Here is a 21,564-nt window from a genome sequence, read left to right as displayed (position 1 = left end):
GCTGTCGTTGCAGCCTTCTTTGCAGCCTCTTGTTTTGTTCTCGGAACTGTCGTACCTTGGCCCTCAGTGCGTCCATCTTTCTCTTGTCAGTGCTGCGGGCCTTGCTTGATGCTGCAAGGTGACAAATCACCCAGATCAGTAAACTGTAAAAATGTTTATATATATGTAAATGGTGGCCAATAAGAACTTGCATTCCTTGTCAAGTTGCACAATTTTTTTTTAAAACCAGGTACAGTGAAAAGTTTGATAACGTACTACATACGTGCAAATCAAATTTAAATAAGGTTAGCATCATGCACGTATGGCCCAGGCAGTTTTTAGCTAGCTATAAAAAATGCTGCCTTACACGAGGCTTTGCGAAAAGATTATTGCATTACCATTCAGTGAAACCCATTCAGGTGTTTTGGTGGTTCGTCTGTGAAACTTTATGAACATTTTGTATACATTACTTTAAATATAATAATGTGAAGCACAAATAAATGGTGGATTTTCAACTGACTCCAGTTTGTAGCTGGCTGCCATCCGGCCTTGTGTTCTGTGACATAGTGCTATATGTACCCTTGTATGTACCGCCAACTTTCAGAATAAATTTTAGTATCTTCAAGTCATCTGATACCTATAACTAGCCTTGGTTGTTTATGTTCGGCGACTAATTTGTGCACTTTAACAATACAAAACAAAAAGGTGCAAGAGGTAAAATGAAAGAGCACTTACCTCTGTGAGAAAGTACACCGGCACTGCTAGAGAGAGAGTCCTCAGGTGACGGTCCATAAATCGACGGCGCCATGTCAGCCATGTCTCCGCTGGACTCGTGAGCAGGAACAGCATTTTGAGGAAGGGCGTAGCTATGATCAGCTTCAAAATAAATAGAAAAAATAGAAAGTGCTGTTACAATAACTGTAGTAAGAGCAAAAAACACAAAAAAGTCAGAGCAACAAGGCGCGCAGAAACGCCCTGCTCTCCCATCACTTACCATGAGCCTCCAGTGGACTGTTCTCTAGTGGGAGACAGGAATATGTGTGGTCCCACAAAGCTGACGAACATCCCTCTGCGAAGGTAATGTGAAAACAGTGAATTAGTGGTTGAATTTCAGATTCATTCTACTTTTTTAACATCTGAAAATGAAAAAAAAAATTACCTTCTTCCAGGGACAGCCCGATTTCGGAAGACTGGTCGTCAGGAATGCCACAGGAACTCTGCGAGTCTGGGCGGCTGGAGTATGTGCAGGTCGATGAAGTTGGAGAACTCCTCCCTGCAAATTTAACATGAAGTTATTGAAGGCATAGCGGTTAAATTCCTAGTTGATTCTCGTATTAAAAAAAAAATCACCTTCTTCCAGTGACAGCTCGATTTCGGAAGACCATACGTCAGGAATGTCGCAGGAACTCCGCGAGTCTGGGCGGCTGGAGGATGTGCAGCTCGATGAAGATGGAGAACTTCTCCCTGCATATTTAACACAAAGTTATTGAAGGAGTAGCGGTTGAATTCTTGGTTGATTCTCCTATTAAAAAAAAAATCACCTTCTTCCAGTGACAGCTCGATTTCTGAAGACCGTACGTCAGGAATGCCACAGGAACTCCGCGAGTCTGGGCGGCTGGAGGATGTGCAGCTCGATGAAGATAGAGAACTCCTCCCTGCATATTTAACACAAAGTTATTGAAGGAGTAGCGGTTGAATTCTTGGTTGATTCTCCTATTTTAAAATCTGAAAATAAAAATCACCTTCTTCTAAGGACAGTTCCATTTCGGAAGACTGGTCGTCAGGAATGCCACAGGAACTCCGCAAGTCTGGGCGGCTGGAGGATGTGCAGCTCGATGAAGATAGAGAACTCCTCCCTGCATATTTAACACAAAGTTATTGAAGGAGTAGCGGTTGAATTCTTGGTTGATTCTCCTATTTTAAAATCTGAAAATAAAAATCACCTTCTTCTAAGGACAGTTCCATTTCGGAAGACTGGTCGTCAGGAATGCCACAGGAACTCCGCAAGTCTGGGCGGCTGGAGGATGTGCAGCTCGATGAAGATAGAGAACTCCTCCCTGCATATTTAACACAAAGTTATTGAAGGAGTAGCGGTTGAATTCTTGGTTGATTCTCCTATTTTAAAATCTGAAAATAAAAATCACCTTCTTCTAAGGACAGTTCCATTTCGGAAGACTGGTCGTCAGGAATGCCACAGGAACTCTGGGAGTCCGAGCGGCCCGGGTATCGGTAGGTCGGTGGGGCTGGAGAACTCCTTCCTGCAAATTTAATATGAAATTAGTGAAAGAGTAGCGGTTGAATTTCTCCCCAATTCGCTTATATTTAACATCGGAAAAGGGAAATAACCTTATTTCAAGGACAGCTTCATTTCCGAAAGCTGCTTGTCAACGTGGACAATGCAGGTCTGTGGGCCCATATTGGAGTCGCTTACTCACCTGAGGTTAAAAATGTAGTAAATGGGGCCTGGAATGAGACTCAATGAATGACTCCTATCTGATTCCCCACATTTGTCCAAGCAGACTTTATTCTATAGCAAAATGCTCAAGTGATGAAGAACATGAACTAACACAGTGGTGACGGCATTTGCTGCCTCTTTATGGTAGGTACAGCGAAAAAGCTCACCATTTGCCACTGCAGAAACTGTACAGCTCTCGCTTGAAACTTCGCCACGTGTCGTTTCTGTGAAATTGCATAAATGTTATAAGTCCACAAAAGCAATTTTTCGGGCCCATGTGCTAACTATTTCCCTAATCAGTGGGCCTTGACATGGTTATTCTCAAAGCGCGTCGGAAGGTCTAGTGGTCTGGTCACCTTCAGGGGCAAGCACAGTCGGCACTGCATTGTGGCGTAGGTATCCAGGCCGCAGGAAAGCTGACGCCTTGAAATGTAAAGAGCAAACAACCATGTTTCGTAGCTGCCATGGAGTCTTCCACTGTAGGCCCCGGTTGTTGGAGAACCGAACCCATGCTTCACGCCTGCGGATAAAGCGCGGTGCTATCTAAGTGTCTTGCGTACTTGCAAAGAGCAAATGTAGCCAATATATGCACACACCAAAGCAAATCGGAGCGAGGACATTCACAGATTAGTGAGCAAAACTCTCTGTATGAACCACAAAAAGATAAACATGAGCCTTTAGTGCAGAGGCTTTTAAATGTATCTATGTCGTGTTGCATCCTTGATTAGAGCGTCGATGAGTATGACCCCATACTCCTGAGGGGCAAATCGGTTCAGGTAAATTCAAATATCCTGGGCGCTTTCGTAATGAGCGCGAACAACGCTGCAAAGTCAGCGAAAACTAACAACAGTTAAGAGAACATTTTACAAGGGGGTCATGGCCACAACACAGCAGGCACCTCACTGACAGGAACAAAATCTCACCTTCGAGTGTCGACAGGAAACCGGTGCAGCGAGACGCCAGCCGTGCGGTTGTCACTTCGGCATTCTTCCACGGAGCAACGCCTGGTTGCATAACGTGTTGAGCTCATTGTCACGAAGGACGTTGAGCCCGTCGGACGCAGTAGCGTCCAACCGCACGAAGGTGACTGTTCCTATATCACGCTGATATTACGCTCCTGCGCACGTAACTTGCGTAATCAGGCTGAGCGAACTAAACTTTTCAAACTATTTGAAGTGACGGTAGAACGATTCAAAAAGCACGTGGAGACCTAAAAGAAGCAAGCAGACGGACAACAAGAACCTGCCTCTTCGTGCAGCACGATGCCTCTGCAATTTATCGCTATTAAAAGCCAGCCTTGTTGCTTGTGCAGTACAGAGGGCGCTAAGGGCAAGTTAGAATATCAGTAGTAATAAAAGCTATTTCAGCTTTCTCGAGCGCAATAAACCTTATTTAAGACCACTAATAACAACATACAAAATTTAAAAATACAATTTAGTATAATTTAAATTAAAGTTATTTTATTTGTATATAGTTTGCCATAACCTCTCCTAGTCGCGCTTCAAACGCACCGTAACCACGTGACCCTCCTGGTTGATGTCGCTGGCAATTTGTTTTGTACCGTGTTTTGGCCCAAGTTTCGCTACCATCTGTACATATACCTTGCACAATACACGAAGGAGCTTCTCAGAACATTCCTTCAGTTTATCTCGGATAGCATGTGGTCAACCCTGATCGTCTGCCATTATAAGCAGCCAATAAAACTATAGCATCATCTGATAAACACAATCAAGAACCAGTCGTGTGGCTGGTTCATGATTGTGTTCGTCGTAAGTCTAGGTCTACCACGCCTCGTAGCTCCGAACAGCGGTGATAAGAAAAAAGACTGAGTTATAAACAAGCCACCGCAGATGACAGGAAATTTCACAAACAAAACACGCATCTTTCCGAAGCTGTTGGGTAAAAAAAATAAGACACGCAAACTGGCAGTCGTCTTTGCATCCTTAAGATAGGATTATTTAATCCCGAGCTGTTCGCCGACTTTCCCGCCTAGCCGGAGCAGACGCCTTCGTCCGCGGTTACGCGGTCGTTAGAAGTAGAGCTTTGCGAAAATGCGCCATTAAATAGAGAGAAGCGCAGTGGCGTAACGCTGCTCACAGGGAAGCGAACAGAGGGAGCGCAGTCGCCTAATCGTTTTACCGCAGAGTGGACGGACCTCGAGGGCGAGAAGGCAGCGCGCTCCACGGGCGGAATGTGCATTGTGCGTCCGGTCTATAAATAAATACGCGCTTCTTCTTGACTGGAAGGTCCAGGAAAAACAACGTCAGAAAAGAAAAGAAAAAAAAAGCTAGCGGAAAACCGAACACTGTTCGGAGGTCCATCAGGGCAGAACGTCTGGTTGAGCTAGACTTTCTCGGCGCGTACCCCGCGGTCCGGGAGTAAACGCGCCGACCGAGCCTTCTTAAAACAGTTGGTCCCCATGCGGTCTCCTGCGAATCTTTTGTGTTTTGATGGCTACGCTGACAAGTTGTCTCCCCGACTTTTTCTTCTTCTTGTCTCGTTGGAGCTTTGAAGTCAACTAAACGTTCAGTCTTCCCGGCAGGAGGGCCGCATGAATGCCGGTGGGCGTTGAGAGGGAACGCCACTTCGGTACATCGCACGAGCACACCGCAGGACGATTTACTTTGTGTGCCCTTAAACGTCGGTCTCTGAGCTAAACTCAAGTCTTCGGAACAAGTAGTATATACTTAAACACGGAAGTCAACCACGACGCTGCTGTGCGGACCTCGCTACAGCACTGTCATTAGGGAAAAAGTTAACGCACACAGTGAGACAAGTAGATAATCGGCATTAGGGACCGACAGCTGTGGTTACCGTTGAAATAAAGTGGCCTTTAAGTTACTTCGTGCTGCCGCCCCATACTCCATGTGCCCGTAAGCTGACGATGAGTTGGAAGCTGGTGCTTGTTTGCTTGTTGGACCACGAGTACCTTTCTGTTTTGCCACGTTATCACCGTCCCGGAACGCGGAGTCGAGCTACGAAAAATTGTTCGGCGAGCGCGTAGCTCCCAACGCAACGGCGGCTTAGGGGGAACAGTGTTATAGGTCTTGATGCAAAGCTGCGACGGTTGGATGAATTCGGCTCTGCTGTTTCGGTGAGTTCGTGTAGCTCCCAAGAGGGGAGCGGCGCGTCGAGTGGGTTGGGAAGCCTCTTGGAGAGATTTACGGCTTCTTCAGAAGTGGGCACGGTAGGTATCGTGCTCGAACAACACCCTTTCATTGTTTGAAGCGGTGGCGCCATGACCAAGAAAGTCCTAGATTAAATAAGCGGCGAAGGCAGATAAAACGGCGAACATGCATCCATCCGGCGATCTATGAGCCCCTCTAAAATCAATAAAGAAAATAACCGGGCGGTGTCTTGTATTGTAAACTTTTTTTTTTCGACTTTAAAAAGAAGGGCGGCAACAGAGGGCATGAGGCAAACGAGTTCGCAGCTTTTGTAAGACCACTTATACAGAGCTGGGCAGTATCGAAGATACATGTATTTTCGATACTATCTTTCGATACAGTTGAGTATCTTGTATCTGGTATCTCTTGCCAGAAAAACATGTATCGAAGTATCGGTATCGAAGATACTTTTTGAAAGTATCGTGTATTGCAAAAATACCCGATACTTGCAAAAGTGCGCTTCTAAATCGAAGCTGCGTTTTCTTTCACTCTTGTTCAGGGGAAGCTAGAGCATAGAAGGCCTCCGAAAAGACAACATCAAGTAAACAAATCTTGTGTCCGCGGCTAAAACAACAAACAAAGAAACACGATCGAAAGAAAGTCGAGCGGTTTCGCAATCTCTGCACGGGCATGGTCCTTTTTTTTGTGTGCCTATAGCAAACCCGGGTTGCACGGCCGCCCAGAGCACTACAGGAGCCAGACAGGAGGGCGCCGTCTGCAAAACGCTAGGCGGCCAGGCTGAGCTCTGTCCTTGGTTTTCTTTTCCGCGGAACTTCACTTGATATTTCCGACTGTATGGTGCGCACTTCGCAGTCCCAGTCTTGGAGTTGAAAGTTATTTGTTCCGCCGCGTCGACGGGCTAGCAATGGCAGACAACGACAATACTCCTCGCTGTGCCATCTTGGACGGGAAGTATTTTACCGTGATTTCATCTAGGGACGACAGAGTAAAGGCTGCCTGTTCGCTTTGTAAAGCGACCATCTGTGGCGCCTACTCGTCAACCTCGAATTTCAAGCTTCACTTAAAGGTAGGTGCAGAATCACCATAAATTAGATTTTTTGTTTGCTTTTAACATGCCAAGAAATGCATTGAGTCGAACAGAGTGTATCTATATGTATCTAATTTTTCAGTGCTGTCTTATGTATCAAAACGGTGCATTTGCATAGCTTACGGAAGTACGCTTTGTGTGATATTACTTGTTTGGCGGCTATATAATTAATCGATACTTATTTTGTTTCAGCGCGTGCCTCCACAAGAGCTAAGAAGGTTCGACGAGTACAAAGAAGGGTGGAGACAACAAGCAGTCAAGAGAAAGGCCGACGCCCCTGCTGACAAAATGCGCCAAACGAAACTGTTTTGCTCTCCCGGGAGTCAACTGACTCAGCCCGAAGTAGACAATCTGATCGTCAAGTTCGTTGTGGGTGGGTTGTATTCATTATCGACAGTCGAAGAGCCAGGCTTCATACAGCTTGTAACAGGTGAGCTTTCAATTCTGTGCGAAATCAGACTGCATTATAATTGTACATTGTCTCTTTTTCTATTTTAGGCTTGCGCCCAGGAACTAGTGTGATGTCGCGACGCTCCCTAGGTCGGCGAATTGATGAGGAATGGTAAAAGTTTCTGGATGACGCGCGAGAGAAGTTGTCTGGTCAAAGCTATGTTGCAACCACAGCTGACATCTGGTCCACTCACCATCGTAGCTTCATGGGTGTCACGGTTCATTGGGTAAGCGCTTTGTGTTGTGAATAAAACAAAATGTGTCCCTTTCCTTCACTACCGTGGCAAAGGCAGTCGTAACACAGAATGTGTACGCATTATTTTGGGGAGCTTCCATCAGCTTGCTGGAAACAGCGTCTCCGGAAGAAAGCCCTGCCGAAAGTAGCGCTCGAGCGGGAGTGGAACGGGTAGGTCACGTAGATTTTATGCTTCGCCCACGTATAAGGTGAATCGAAGCATATGGTTTCCTCAGAGAGCGGTAGTACAGTGGTTAAGACACCGGATTCACAGTATGAGGGTCAGAGATTCGTAAAAAAGTCCCTAGTAGTTCAGTGTTTAAGACATCGGATTCATAATATGAGGGACGCTGCTTCGTATCGGAGCGCTGCCAGTGTCTTTTCTATTTCAATTTTCGTGTTCCGCACCTTCGTTACCTAGAAGGCGTCGCCGGAAGTGCCTGAGGCCATTCCTATAACATATTCTGTATTAAAAAGTAGAAGTTGTGGAAAATCATGATTAAGTAACTAATGAATGATAATATTTGTATATTTATTTAGATCGATGCTGACACCCATTCTCGGAGGTCGCTCGCACTGGCCTGCAGGAGGTTTCCTGGAAGCCACACGTACGACAGGATAGCAGAAATGCTGGAAGACATTAGGCAGTCCTTCGACATCTCGCAGGAGAAGGTCGTAGACACGGTCACAGACAACGCCAGCAACTTCGCCAAAGCCTTCAGGGAGTTCGGCTTTTGTTCTGAGATTACTGACCAGGGTAAGGGTAATGCTGTACTTATTATCAAACATTTTTTCAGATTTTTAAGGACTGATTTACGTCTGTCTCAATAACCTAAACCCAAGTGGGTAACGTGCGATTACAAATGCAAGAAGTGTGAAAAATATCCGTCATGTTATGCAACGATTCTAATTTTCCTCTTGTCTGGTGCAGCTGACTTGGTTAATTTTTGTGATAAATATAATTCTTCTTTTGATACGCAATACAAATAATTGAAGATGAAGCCACTGAAGCTAATGCAAACGAGAGTGTTTTTGATTATTGCAAAACTGTTTTTCTTTTAGTTTTTATGAATATGTGTTATTCACCGTAAAATGTTTCCAAACATGTAATCTTGAGTGCTGTTTTAAGTATTTCGGCTAAATGCGTTCCTTTTTTAACTGGCAGATGATGTCGCCGCCGACTTGTCCTTTGAAATTATGGTCGAACCCGACATTCTGGACGATGCTCAAATCAACTTGCCTCGCGCATATGCGCATGTCACACGCTGAGTCTTGTGGCAACTTCAGATGCGAAGGCAGCCTTGTCGACACCATCCTTTGAACGTGCTAACACATCGGTCATGTCAAAGTGTTCGGCTCTATGGAACTGCGTTCGAAGACCCAAGTCGTCTGAAGTTATTGTGGACATCCTAGGGCATTCTCTGAAGACGCCATGCGTAAAACGCTGGAATTCATTGTATGACAGCATGAAAGACCTCCTTCGCTCGAAGGATAAACTGCGAGATGTCTGCGATGGACTAAATCTGCAGACATTCCAAGAAAGAGACTTAGCATTTATTGCCGAGTACTGTGAGATCCTGCAGCCGATCGCCTCCGCTCTGACGCGACTCCAAGCGCAGTCCGATTGCTTCTTTGGGGAGCTGCTGCCAACGCTTTTTACCGTAAAATCAAAGCTTCAGGAGAAGGCTGGTATGGACCATACACTCACCTTCACCCTTCACTCACCCTCACTGAACCTCACGGCCCTCACGCACTCACCGCCCTCACGCCCCTCACGGCCCTCACGCCCCTCACTGCCCTCACGGCCTTCACGCCCCTCACGCCCCTCACTCACTCATGGCCCTCACGCCACTCACCGCCCTCACGGCCCTCACCGCCCTCACGGCCCTCACGCACTCATAGCCCTCACGCCACTCACCGCCCTCACGGCCCTCACCGCCCTCACGGCCCTCACGCCACTCATTCGTCTACTGCAGACCACTTTTGGATGCGGTTACATCTGGGTTCATTCGCAGATTTGACGAGCTTCTGCGAATGAAACCAAGTGCAAATGACGCGACTGTTGCTGCTGTTCTTCACCGTTACTTTAAGTTGCGGTGGTTGTCACGAGAACCTCAAGATGTCCGCGAGCATGGCCAGCAACTCGCAGAAAAAGCTGTAATTGACTTTGTAAATGCAACCAAGCATACCACGCGTCCTTTGGCGTGCGCGCCATCAACCTCTGCAGCCTCTGACGTATCGGCTGATGCATTCTTTTCTTTTGAAGCCCACTGCGGCACGAGCCCCAGCTGTCAGGAAGATCAAGTCAAACTTGAGTTCTTGAGCTACCTGCAAGATCCTCGAGTTGAATTCGATATGCTCCGCTCATACCCTTCTCTGAGAAGCGCCTCCATTAGATACAACACCCCAACGTGCTCCTCGGCTCCTGTAGAACGGCTGTTCTCCTTCGCGTCGCTAATCTTACGCCCGCATCGTGGCGGACTTTCAGACCGGCGTTTTGAGCAAATGCTTCTGCTTAAAGGAGCTGTGCAACGATATTCAATTGGAATGTTTTTCTCTCTACACGAGCTTACTGGCACAGCTGGGACTCAAGGACACTCACACGCAACGCCATTGGCCAAGAAACTCCTTTGTTGCGGTGTAATTTCAAGGACAAAAGCGGTCATTTCCATTCAATCTCTCCTTTGCAAAATTTGATGACGTAACTCGGGGATCGCAGTACACCCAAGTGACGATATTTGAATGCGGTTCATAGATTGGACCCGAGCATTGCGTGGGCACTCGACTTGGGCTCGTGACAATTGCTAGCTCGAGAAGCATTCGGGTTGTGACCCGTGTCCAATCACTGCAACGACGACAACAGCCGAGCCATAACAATGTCTGGAACTCAGCGCGTGTCCTGTGCTTTGCCAACCCCAGCGCGTGGCTATGATCAACACTGGCGGCATATAATCGGCTCCAGATCACGTGGCCGCTTGTTCTGGCTGCGAGTTGAGGGGGTGAACGCTGCTCGTTTTTCTTAAATTTTTTTCTGGGACTTCTATTGCGTGGGGTGAAAAACGAACGCGTGTTTCATAGGCCATTAACGTCAGGGATCCGTTTTAAGCGGTATTTGTGCACAGTACAAAAATTGTTGCACAGCTCCTTTAAGGCTGCGGTCCCACGGGTGCCATCGTGACCGAAGGGTTTTTCAACCGCCAGGGCGGCAAAAACGGCAGCAAGCTCTTGCGCGACAATATTACAATAAAGCGACCAGAACGACAAGACGCAAAACATGGTGCTAAATTGCTGCCTATACTTGTACGTCTATCTAAAAGTGTCTGTCATTTCTTGAGGATTCAGAACGCAAGTAAACTCAAGGGACTAATATGAAAACGAGACAGACACCGACTGCCATGTCTGTCTCATATTTCTGTGTGTCCCTTCTTCTTACTTGCGTTCTAAATCCTCCTCATGAATGTTTAACCAACACGCTCTTCTGATTCTTTCAATGCCTGTATTTGTTTTTCGAGCTTCAGCCCCCGACAGCGACAGTAGGGAGTTTCAGTATATCGTTTTCCTTGGATCCATACCACTCCATGCGCGCGCTTCAGAGCATGCTTCGGTGTGGCAGCGCGAGCGCCCAATACAAATATCTTTCCCTGAAAACACGATCTACTATAACTCGTTAACACCACATAGTCCGTGTTTGAGAAAAAAACTTGCGGAGACTAAAACTCAATTATAGATAGAACGTTTTGGTTTGGTAGATTCTGTGGATTTGAAATAGCGTGTATCTTTATACCTCGCTGCTCTTTTGGCTGCAATATTTTTACGGAGGTTTGTACGTTTGCGTAAACGTTTGAAAAAAAGACACAATATAAGAAACACAAGAATTCAACTAATACCTTTGTTAATTAATCTAAAGCAATAAGATACACCCATTTTAAAGTACTTCGGATGAGGTTTTAGCGATGTATCTAGGTATCTAAAATACAGTATTCAGTATCTGTATCGGAGATTAGTTTTGCATCTGTATCTTGTATCGGTATCTCAAATACAATTTTCGAGGGTATCGAGTATCGGTATCGAAGATACAATTTCGAAGTATCCTGCCCACCCCTGCACTTATATATTCCAAAGTTCATATTTTTGCCAGATATTCGGGATACCAAAGTGGGACATCTTGGTGTTAGCGAACACTCTTTGATGAACTATGTGAGTTTTATTGAGCCGCTTAAGGAACCATGTCGTTTGTCGTTTGATGCATACCCGTGAGTACTTTATGGTGTATTCTATATAAGAACGGCGTATATTGAGCTAGCCTTGGAGGCGTTCCTGTGTGCTTTATAGAATGCTAGAAGGCGTCCACCGCTTTTAACACTGAGACTGCATGAATTTGAGAGAGTATCTTGAACATGAACGCTGTTAAAACCTCACAACTCCTTCCGACGGTTCGCTAACGGATGAACTAGCTGCTTTCGCTAAACTTTTATAATAAAACATTGACAGCCCCTTTTGAAGATTTCAGAGAAATCCGGGTATCCCTTTCGACCACTTCTGTTGCTGTTTTCTGTAGCATGATACCGATCTTCCTTCTTGTTGTTTTAAAGGTAAACTGAAGCGGTTTTGTATTTGAAGAAAAATATTTAAATCATCTTCATTTGTCTTTTAAGATTACCGGAATGTAAAAATTATATTTCATATTGCTGTGCCAAGTAGTCGCACCACCACTTTCAAAATAGCGGTGGCACGTTCGGTGGGGGGAGAGAATTGAAGCGTATTATGCAAAGATCTCGACATGTTCGCGCCTTCCGCATGCCTTACCCGAGCACTCAAGAACGCCGCACGCGTTCGGTCGCAAGCGCCAGGCGTAAAGCAGTTGTTAAAAACTCTGGGTACGACGTCACACCCAGTAATTGGTTTTCCATTTTTCTTTTTTGTTTACGTTTTTAATGATACGTTCGGGTCAAATGCTTGTGATATTCAAATTTGCAAGACAAAAATACGCTAAAATTCACCCCTAACTTGTTTTTCTTTTAGCTCCTTTATAATTGATTAAGGAAAGATCGTCGTTTTCGTTTTTCTAGTGTTTTATGTACAGTACGCTTGAAGAACCTTCTGAGAGTGCATCCCACCACCAATGCTTGCCTATAAACCTTCATATTCTTCCATTTTCTTTTACGGATGTTCAATTTGTTTTTGACTTGCATATCAGGCTTATACGCTATCTTATTTCGCTGTTGGCTACTAAACTTTCGCTCGCTTACACTTTGTTGCACCCGTTGCACAGTCTGTACCCTTTCCTACAACATTTCAGAGCCGTCAATGAGGAGAATTTAGAAGACACTGACCTCGTCAGCTACCAGCTGTATTTACTGCACTTCCATTAACACTTTTCTTTCGCATGCAACACACGTTAACTAAACAATGCAATAGATAAAAAGTGCAATTATTATTCGCGGGACGTTGTGTTTCCACGCCAACGTTAGCGGATCCTGGGAATGAACAAACAAATCTCGAAATGTTCTTTGAAAACCCCAGCAGAAGCCAAGGCATTACGATTCGTCTCTCTTCCGTCCGGCTTTCCTCTTTCGCTCACGCAGCTCTCGTCCGTCCTACGACATGTATGAACGCCTACTGACCAGACTCGATCTATTCTTACCCGGTCGTGATCCAGTATAGCGCGAACCTAGGAGATAAAACAAACGGCCATATTGCAGCGAAGAATAAATGAACAGCCTAGAATAAGAGCACGCGAAGTTAGAGAGACAAACTTATTATGCGCTCGCAAAATTACAAACCAGTGCATCCCGTCACATTGGTATTTTACTGCGGTTAACATACTGTAAACAGGAGATAATCAGGTATCAGGACAGCTTCCCGGTAGAAACCACCTTTTGGTGTTGAGCTTGTACACGTTTGCAAGTACTGCCTCAGGGACCGCGATCTCACAGCAGGCGTTTGTGGATCGTCTGATAGTCAACCCTTTCTAAGGCGCTCCCACGGCTTTCCGACTGGCACCCAAACGGAGCATTTTTTATCTACGGCAGTCAGACTAGCTTCTGAGGTGTGACTGCTTCCAAACGTACACACGCAGTTTTATCGTTCACAATTGGTTTTTAACCAAGCTATGCTCAGGCTTTACTTTATTGTTACGCAGGACCACGAGGAAATTCCGCCAACCGCAGCTATTTAAAAAAGAAAAGAGCATTTACCTGACAGTCTGTCTTAGACAAACACACCCGAACCCTGTACTTTAGTCTAGGATGACGGTCGGTACGGCAACGCTACATTACCGAGTCCGGAAAAACAGCGTATATACTAAATAAAAAAAAATAGAAAAAAACAGGGACCATCCAGGTCACGTATACCTTCGACGTATATTGTTGAGCGCTACTTGCTTAAAAGCGGCTCCGCGAAAACAAAAGTCCCAAAAGAAGAAACTGCTGGGCAAAGGGCCACCGCCGCAAGAGGAACGCTTATGAAATATTTAAGCCAGAAGACAGCGAGCGACTCGCTGAAGAGGAAAGAAATAAAAGAGAAAAAAATGCACGCTTTCTGCCGCAACCCGTGGGCCTCATGCAGACAGGTCCTTCCGGGGGAAGGCGGTCAGCATTCAGCCCTTCAGCATTGTAAACTGGGAGCGAGAGGGAACGGTTGCTGTTGCCCGTCCCATAGAAAGTAGAGCTCTGTTTTGTTTGTTCTAGCGATGGACATTTTTTGTTGTTGTTTTTGTTTTTTATTCAGCTTTCACGAAGGACGGGACACGCCTTCTTGCTGCGACGCCATGGCGTGTCTCGAACAAGAGAGTTTGGCGGCGGCGATTGGTTCCGTGGCGATTGTGTGATGTTCGGCGAGGGATCAGGAAGCGGATCTTGTTGTTGCTCGCTGCATGGCGAGCCGCACTATCCATCAGCTACGCCGGCTTGTAGTCGCACGCTTGTAGCGGTAGCGTGCGTAGAGTTTAGTCGTTGTCTCTTGTTGCGAGGAGTGGTCTTTATGAACCTGCCGTGGACGGCGGAGAACAAACAGATTGGATTTTGTCTATTGGTTCTGCGGCGATTTAGAACGGGTTTGAACGCGTTCAAAGAATCTATGACGCGTCTTTACGACGTCTGATTGCCCGGTGTGGAGAAGCACAAGGGCGTCATTTTGGATGATCAAACAATTTCAGATGATTTTTTTTTTTTTTTTTTTTTTTGCATACGTGTTTGCCGTTAGTGCGCGTTTCGTCGTCCTCGTTGAAGCCTCTGCGTTGCGGGAAAATGGTCATGCTCTCCATAGCACCATTTATTTTCCTCTTCTTCTGGTCACGCTGTAAAGACCCGGTAACACAGTTGCGCTTAGTTATGTTTTACAACGATAGCTGCTATGGACTCTTAATTGTTACCACCATAAATCACGTTCGGCATTGCTGTGGCAGTTGTTGATGTTGGAGTTGGCGTTGTAAGGCGTCCGTCGTAAGATCGCCCACCACCCGCGGGAATCTAAGCTAAATTCGCTGCGTGCATAATGGGATCGTTACCGGAAAGCTACGACCAAGCGTTAACAAGCCGCTTGAAACTTAGGGTTCTCGTAATACTCGGAGCCCGTTGTACGCGCTTTCTGGAAAAAACAAAAAAATAGCCAATAACAAAATACCATCGTAGCCCGGTAAATGCCCAGGGTTCGCGACTCGAGAAGCTCTTCCACGCGCTCCGAATAAACAACAAAAGAAGAAACAAGCGCGTTCGGAACAAAATGGTCACATATCTATTTTGTTCCGAGCGCTTTTGTTCCCGTGACGCACCCCACTGTGCGTGAACTCGACGCCGACGCACTAAAACTTCGCCGTGACGTGTCGCAGCTATAGCTATGTCTGTACTGTAAACTAACACAAGAACGCACCCTTTTTTTTTACATTTCAATGCATTACCTCTAGGTACGACTGCAAGGTGCCGCTTTTCTTATCGATAACAAATACCTTGCTTGGATATCAATTGCATCAATTTCATTCAAGATATAGGAGCGAGGGCATTCCGAAGAGAGACCACACTTCTAAGGAAATATGCCGTTGAAGTAAGATCCAATACAAGATAAAAAAAAATACTGAACAATAAGAGAATCCCCTTCGGATTTCGTTGATCGGCCCGTGCAATATAAAAATTGCTTCGGAAGCCTTAGAAGCGGGCTTGAAATATATGCATTAGTTTCTCCTTGTTTATTTTTTATTTTTTGATTAGTTTAAATTCTTAAAGCGGGATTGCTTTTAACATACATACTTTTATTTCAAGAACAAAGGAAACGTCAGGGGAAAAAATACAAAAAAACACGGGCCTATTCGTAGCAGAGCGTCGCCTTTAACATCGAGTAAGGAATACACACCACCCTGTTGAGCAAGGAAACTAAATATATCGACGAATATATCGACGGGTGAACGAGGTCCACATTTATTGACAGCCACACGCGGTATGGACGACAAAGCATTCCGATTATAGCCCAATTGAAATTCCTTCCCTAAAAGCACTGTATTCTCTCTCTTCCTTTTCCGTCCTCCTCAAGCCCAATGCAAACAACCGCACGCTCTATCCGAGCTGTCCGTTAGCCGAACAGCCGAACACGTATTAAATATAGGAGCCCGTCTTTCCGTGGCAGATCCAATTCGGGAGAAAGGCAAACGGCAGTCCACCCGGATTTTGTTTTGTGCATGCCCGCATAATTATACGGATGAGGACAGTCGTAACCAACGATTCAGGCTTCTTGCGGCCAATTTTCGGAATGAAAAAGCAAATAAATGAACCAATACTATAATAAATGGCTGTACTATATATACGGAAGGATCGCATGCAAGCGTGGCCACTGTGGAGCGATGATGCGTCCATTTAAAATATAGTGTGCGTTCGTATATGCGCGCGTTCGCTATATATATATACTTGTTTCATGCCAGCTTTCCTGTGCTCCTTTTTTGGTGATTTTTTTTTTTTACCTGGTTTGCGTCGCTCTCTTCTTTTTTGTACGTGTGTGTGTTCTTGTTGTTTTTTGTTTTTTTCTTTGCGGTTTGCATGCATATTGCCGTGTATAAAATCAACGGAGCATCGGTGAGTGCGCTTCTGCGGCGTGCAAGTATTCTTAGTTCCTGCCGGACGAACGACAGGGACGCAACCGGTTTCGCTTGATCTTTCTCGTTTCGCAACTTTGCCTTTCGTCGCGAACCAAAGCATCCTGACCGCCCAAAAGAAGACCGAGAGATTCTTTTTTTTTTTTTAGACGAAACGACGAGTGGCCAAGAAAGACTGTAATTACAGTCGTCATCGAGAAGAAAGGAACACCCTCACTTTCCCAGCAGTTAGGGTGGAGGCGTCTAGAGAAGAATTCGTTTCGACTTCCCTTTATAGCCTCTCCATTTTGGTCCCCCATCCTGAGACGATCGTTTCGGCGAATGAAGCTATTATTGCTTTTATGTGGGCTCTGTTTCGACTTTTCGACGCCAAGTTGGGAAGCGAGGAACATAAAATGAACTTCGAATGCGAGCATGTCGCCTTGAACGGCACTTTCACTCTCTCAAAACGCAGCGTATAGATATCGAATTCAGTGATTGGTCATCTGGAAACGGGGGCGCGCGTCTCGTGTTTCACTAGGAAACGAGAAATATCAATTTAGTAGGGTCAAAACTTTACGCAGGAAAAATTTGATAAAACGAGAATCTAAAGTATGAAAGGTCCTAGTCACTGACAGGGACACGAAAAGTCAAATGAATCTAACCCACCTTAAATTGATCTCAGAACACAATTTCGTATGCTTCGAAACTGTAAGTCAGCACGAAGGTGCAACTAAGTACTTGCACAGCTGTTTAGATATTTTTTATATATATATATCAAACAGAAACACCTCTCAATCATATTTTATTCATACTTTCTATCGGCCTTCACGGAGGTGAATAACAAATGTAAAAACCTAACGTGGAAAACCGTTTTTATATTAATATTTTTATATCATAAAAAAAGAGAGTGAGGAATTTTTGATCGGTTTTTAACTATGTTTTGTCTAGTAAAACGCCCCAAGGGCTCATAGGAACGCTTCTTTTTACTTCTGATCTACCAACCTATAAGTCCGTAGATTAGATCGGTAGATTCACTTCTACCAACACACAGGAAATTGCTTGCTTGTATATTTTGATTGAGGGGACTTTGTCCTTCTATATTTTCACGAAAATAATTGCATCCCCTAGCCATACATTTGTGGTAACGTATAGCGCCGGACCTGGCAAAACGTATTACTCAGATTTCTTTCAAGTGAATTTTTTCCCTTCGACCCTCGCTATAAGAAAACGAAAATCACATCTCGCACAAGCAAACTACAGCCAGCGACGCGAGCAAATGGAACCTATTTTCTCAGTGATTGCGCATCACTATAACGTTATTCGGACGCCTCCGCAACCCATCGATCAAATTACGTCGGGTTTCCCGTGCTGTGTGCACGCTTGTTTATCCCGCGTCGCAGTGGGCCTCGCTCAGTGTCCATTGTTTAGTTTCACGAAAACAACCGTTTAACTGAAACAGCGTGTCACACACAAGCCTAGACGGACAACCAACCTCCTATAGACCCACTATAATCCATCATCGATAAGCGAGACTCGTAAAAGCAGGGAACTCTAGTCTAGGCAGACAAACGCTTGACTTCATCTTCGCGGCCTTATTTTCTTTTCATACCATCGCGCCGCCGTAGTTCGTGATCTATGTTCGAACCTCGTGTAAATAAGCCCGATAGAGGTGTCAATACCACTCGTTTGCAAAGTATGCGTATGGCGAGGAAGTGTTGCAAGATATGTCTTTGGAGCATCGGAACTCAAGATATTGCTCGCCAATCCAAGCGCGCTTCGTCATTGGTTGAAATCGGTGGTAAACAAGAGCACGGGGGCTGATTTGATGAGCGGACAAGCGCACGAGGTGCGCGAGGAACAGATGAACTTGCGCCGCCGTATATACTAGTTGGCGTAGCTTTTCGAGCTAATTAGAAAGCTTCGTAGGCGGATACATGGATAGGATCGGTGAATAAATATTGTGGCCCCCTCCTTCGCGTAGCGCGTGACGCGGGAAAACGCCGCTTGGTTTAGAAAGGGGAGCGTGTGTTGTGTGACGGGATGCTGGAACCGGGTTCGAACATAAACGTGCCGTCCGAATTCGTGACTTCTGACTTTCCGTTTCAAATTTCTCTACATTCGGGGGGCTCTTCCGTATTTCCCTTTCTTCTTCTTTCTTTTTTTATTGGTTTGGCGACTTTCGTGTATGTTGAAAGTCGTGATTGTATCAAAAATCTTTGACGCCTGCGGGTTTTTTTATATATATTTTGTTTGCATCCAGCAGAACGTGACGCATCTTGGCAACCCATGGCACTCTGAATGATTGTATTTGTTTTTTGTTTTTTCAGCGTGTCCATATTTTTGGTTTCTTTTTGCTCTGTTAATACGCGAACAATGTATACCATTTACTTGTGTTTATGGACAAACAATGTATTTCACCAACAAAATCGCCCCCGTCTTTCCTGTTCTTGCCAGTCAATCGAATTTGGTAAAATATTAATAACACCGATTTCAAAATATTAAACACCCGCGGATCTACCACATTACTTTTTCGCCACTTAAAACCTCATCCTTCGCACAAAATACCAATATTTTGTGCGAAGAACTCGTCACCCTTATGCGTAAAAAATTGTCGAGATTTATTGATATGTCTGCGCGTAATGTGTAGTTTTTATGGCTCAATTGCGATGAGCCCCAAATTTCCATTATTGTTGTCTTTGTTGATTAATTGAGAATCATAAATTTTCATTCCTCGTTTCGACGCAATTGCACGTGCATTTCAAGTAGTTATAGCACCATCTTTCGCTCTTGTTTACTCACACGGACTTGCCGCGTAGATGTATTTAACAAGAATCAAAATTTTGGGCGGGAGGAATTCGCTATATTGTGCATTGTTACCTTAATTCTGGCGCAAGTCGGCAGATGGGCATGCTCATTACTGGTGTGGCTTCACATGCAAGTCCGATCATGCGATTCTCGCTCATACGCAGTCGACGATGTTAACATCATGGCGACCGTCTCTATGAGGAAGGTGTTCCTATTTTAGCGGCTTTTTTTTTTTCGTTCCTTTTTTAGCGTTTTTTCTTTGGTTATCCCTCAGATTAAAATATCATATGCAGGTGTATTCAAAACTCTTCTGAAACTACCAAAGTTCGAGTTTAAGGTTTACTGCACTTCTCTGTCGCTTGTATCACACACAAACGCACGTACAAACTCCTCCGCATCAAAGAGAACACGACGCGTCTTATCAACGAATTGCACTCTAAATGTTGTTTTTTGTAGTTTTTTTTTAGCGTGTTCAAGACAGCGATATTAGCGCCCCTATTAGAACTGCTTTTTTTCTGTTTCCTTCTTAGTGTTTTCCTCTGGCTATCACTGAAATTGAAATATGATATGCAGGTGAACTCAAAACTGTTCTTAAACTACCTAAGTTCGAGTTTAGGCTTTACTCCACTTCTCTGTAGGTTGTATCACACGCATACGCACATACAAACAATATCTTTTGACAGCCTGTTAACACGATGTATAAAAAAATTCGTCCGTCCTGACAAGGTGACGGTATTGCCATATGCCTCTTGCATCAACAGTATATTCATTCTCTTTGTGTGTGTCCAAGATAACAACACGTGTCTATTGTGAAAACTGACCTGTCGCTTTAAATGGCGTATGAAGTCTTCACATATCACCTATGCCCCATATAGTCAAGAGTTGTAAACGGTAGTGCCCTTCACGTAAAAAAATAAATAAATAAATATATATATATATATATATATATATATATATATATATATTGTCATCCAAGACAGCTTTTAGTCTAGGGCACAGCAAAATTCTTCTTTCTTTGCAGATATGTTTTCAAGCACAGCGAAACCAACTCAAGATGCAACAAAGAGCAATCCTACATGACATCGCAACAATATAAAACAAACAAATAACTTCGATCAGATAGGTCGCCATATATGCACGAAACAACAAACACAGCCTGATCCTGTACTCCAACAGCACACTCCAGACGTAACAATGTACTCACAGAAATAAAAGCCCTTCCCACTCATTAGGCACAGACCTTCTACCGAACGCAACCGAATCCCTCTCTCCACCAAGACGCGTTCCAGGGCAATCACAGCCAAAGTTTCCGGGCTGCCACATAAGCCTGATCAAGCACGCTCGTGCAGAGCAGTTCGCCCGCGCTCTCCCTCTGCTTCGCCCGTACGGATTAGGAGGCGATCCAGAGTACAGGAACTCCAACCACTTCCTTCCTGACTCCTTCAGACTCACCTTCCAAAAACTGACCGTGCAAAAAAAAAAAAAAAAAGGAAAAAAGAAGAGACGATGGCGCACGCGCAGCGAAGGAGCGTGATCGTAGATCTCGATCTCACCTTCCTCACACAGTGAACTTTCATCCCCTCCTCCCCTGATCGCACCAGCACTGCACCGTCTTCGTGACGTTCTCCAAGCAACAAAACGAACAAACTTGCAAGAAACACAGATAAATGCGGTTCGCTTGAGAAGAGTGGTACCGTATGATGAAGGACGAGTCCTGACTTCATTTTGTTTTTATTTCTCGTTCAGTTCTATATCTGGGCGATGCGATTGTCAATAAGCGGAAGTTGAAAAGTTCTGCCGTCCTGCCGCGCCGTCGCGACCTCCGGCCTTTTTAGACGCGTGCTTTGGCAATTCTGGCGCGCGGCGCCGGGACCCGTGTATACCGGACGATATTACATACCTGGACACCCGACGGCTTGCACCAGGAAGTTTGGGGATAGGGCGACGACGACGACGGCTTGGAGTCGATTTAAATGAAGTCTCCTAAGTCGCGTCGCTTGGAGCGCGAGCGCGATCCCCATGAGACACGGGTCGGTGAAAGTGTGCGACCGGATTCACTCGACGGATGAGTCCCACGATGCGGAGCGACAACCAACTCTCATTACACACACGCGACAGAGGAACAGTGGTGGGGACCCGCTATTCGCTTCTACTCCGCGCTTCAGTGGCGACAACTACCGACAACAAATAAAAACTGATTACACAGAACCGTCTTTTTTTCTTTTTTTACTTAGCAAAGTTTGCGTTTGCTTAGGTTGAGATATGAAAGCAAGTCACCGACAGATCTGTGCGTACCAACCTATTCCTTCAACGGGTTGCAACCATCGCCTCGATATATACTCACAAAGCCTGGCAGTTCGACGA

General features: G+C 45.2%; 1 protein-coding gene, 2 long non-coding RNA genes and 1 pseudogene across 3 annotated transcripts; 1 reads left to right on the top strand and 3 right to left on the bottom strand.

Annotated features, from left to right (window-relative positions):
• Positions 1–48: 48 nt before the first annotated feature.
• LOC121836353 lies at positions 49–1,027 on the bottom strand. The gene is made up of 3 exons (XR_006077891.1): positions 974–1,027; positions 715–855; positions 49–111 (listed from the first exon to the last, which is right to left on the bottom strand). It is a non-coding gene; the product is annotated as an uncharacterized LOC121836353 (long non-coding RNA).
• A 368-nt stretch (positions 1,028–1,395) lies between these two features.
• LOC121836401 lies at positions 1,396–1,756 on the bottom strand. Its single transcript, XR_006077916.1, has 3 exons — positions 1,722–1,756; positions 1,521–1,634; positions 1,396–1,443 (listed from the first exon to the last, which is right to left on the bottom strand). It is a non-coding gene; the product is annotated as an uncharacterized LOC121836401 (long non-coding RNA).
• Positions 1,757–2,013: 257 nt separating this feature from the next.
• On the bottom strand, positions 2,014–3,448 carry LOC121836436. The gene is made up of 5 exons (XM_042291334.1): positions 3,358–3,448; positions 2,791–2,954; positions 2,602–2,658; positions 2,124–2,237; positions 2,014–2,036 (listed from the first exon to the last, which is right to left on the bottom strand). Exons 1-4 carry the CDS (start codon positions 3,446–3,448, stop codon positions 2,130–2,132), a joined length of 420 nt encoding a protein of 139 aa, XP_042147268.1. The 3' UTR covers positions 2,014–2,036; positions 2,124–2,129.
• Positions 3,449–6,466: 3,018 nt separating this feature from the next.
• LOC121836435 lies at positions 6,467–10,580 on the top strand (annotated as a pseudogene).
• Positions 10,581–21,564: the final 10,984 nt, after the last annotated feature.

This window comes from Ixodes scapularis, unplaced genomic scaffold, assembly GCF_016920785.2.
Source record: "Ixodes scapularis isolate PalLabHiFi unplaced genomic scaffold, ASM1692078v2 PGA_scaffold2__306_contigs__length_199485367, whole genome shotgun sequence".
NCBI lineage: Eukaryota > Metazoa > Arthropoda > Arachnida > Ixodida > Ixodidae > Ixodes > Ixodes scapularis.
The sequence above is the reverse complement of the archived record's forward strand: the minus strand, read 5'-3'. Positions and strand labels throughout refer to the sequence as shown.

Bases quoted from the DNA above. Each gene is read 5' to 3' on its own strand.
- LOC121836436 (XM_042291334.1), bottom strand. From the start codon at position 3,448: ATGCAACCAGGCGTTGCTCCGTGGAAGAATGCCGAAGTGACAACCGCA. The intron at 2,955-3,357 runs GTGAGATTTTGT...CTTTATCCGCAG, and splicing joins TTTCCTGTCGACACTCGAAG to GCGTGAAGCATGGGTTCGGT. The intron at 2,659-2,790 runs GTGACCAGACCA...GCAATTTCACAG, and splicing joins GACTGTGCTTGCCCCTGAAG to AAACGACACGTGGCGAAGTT.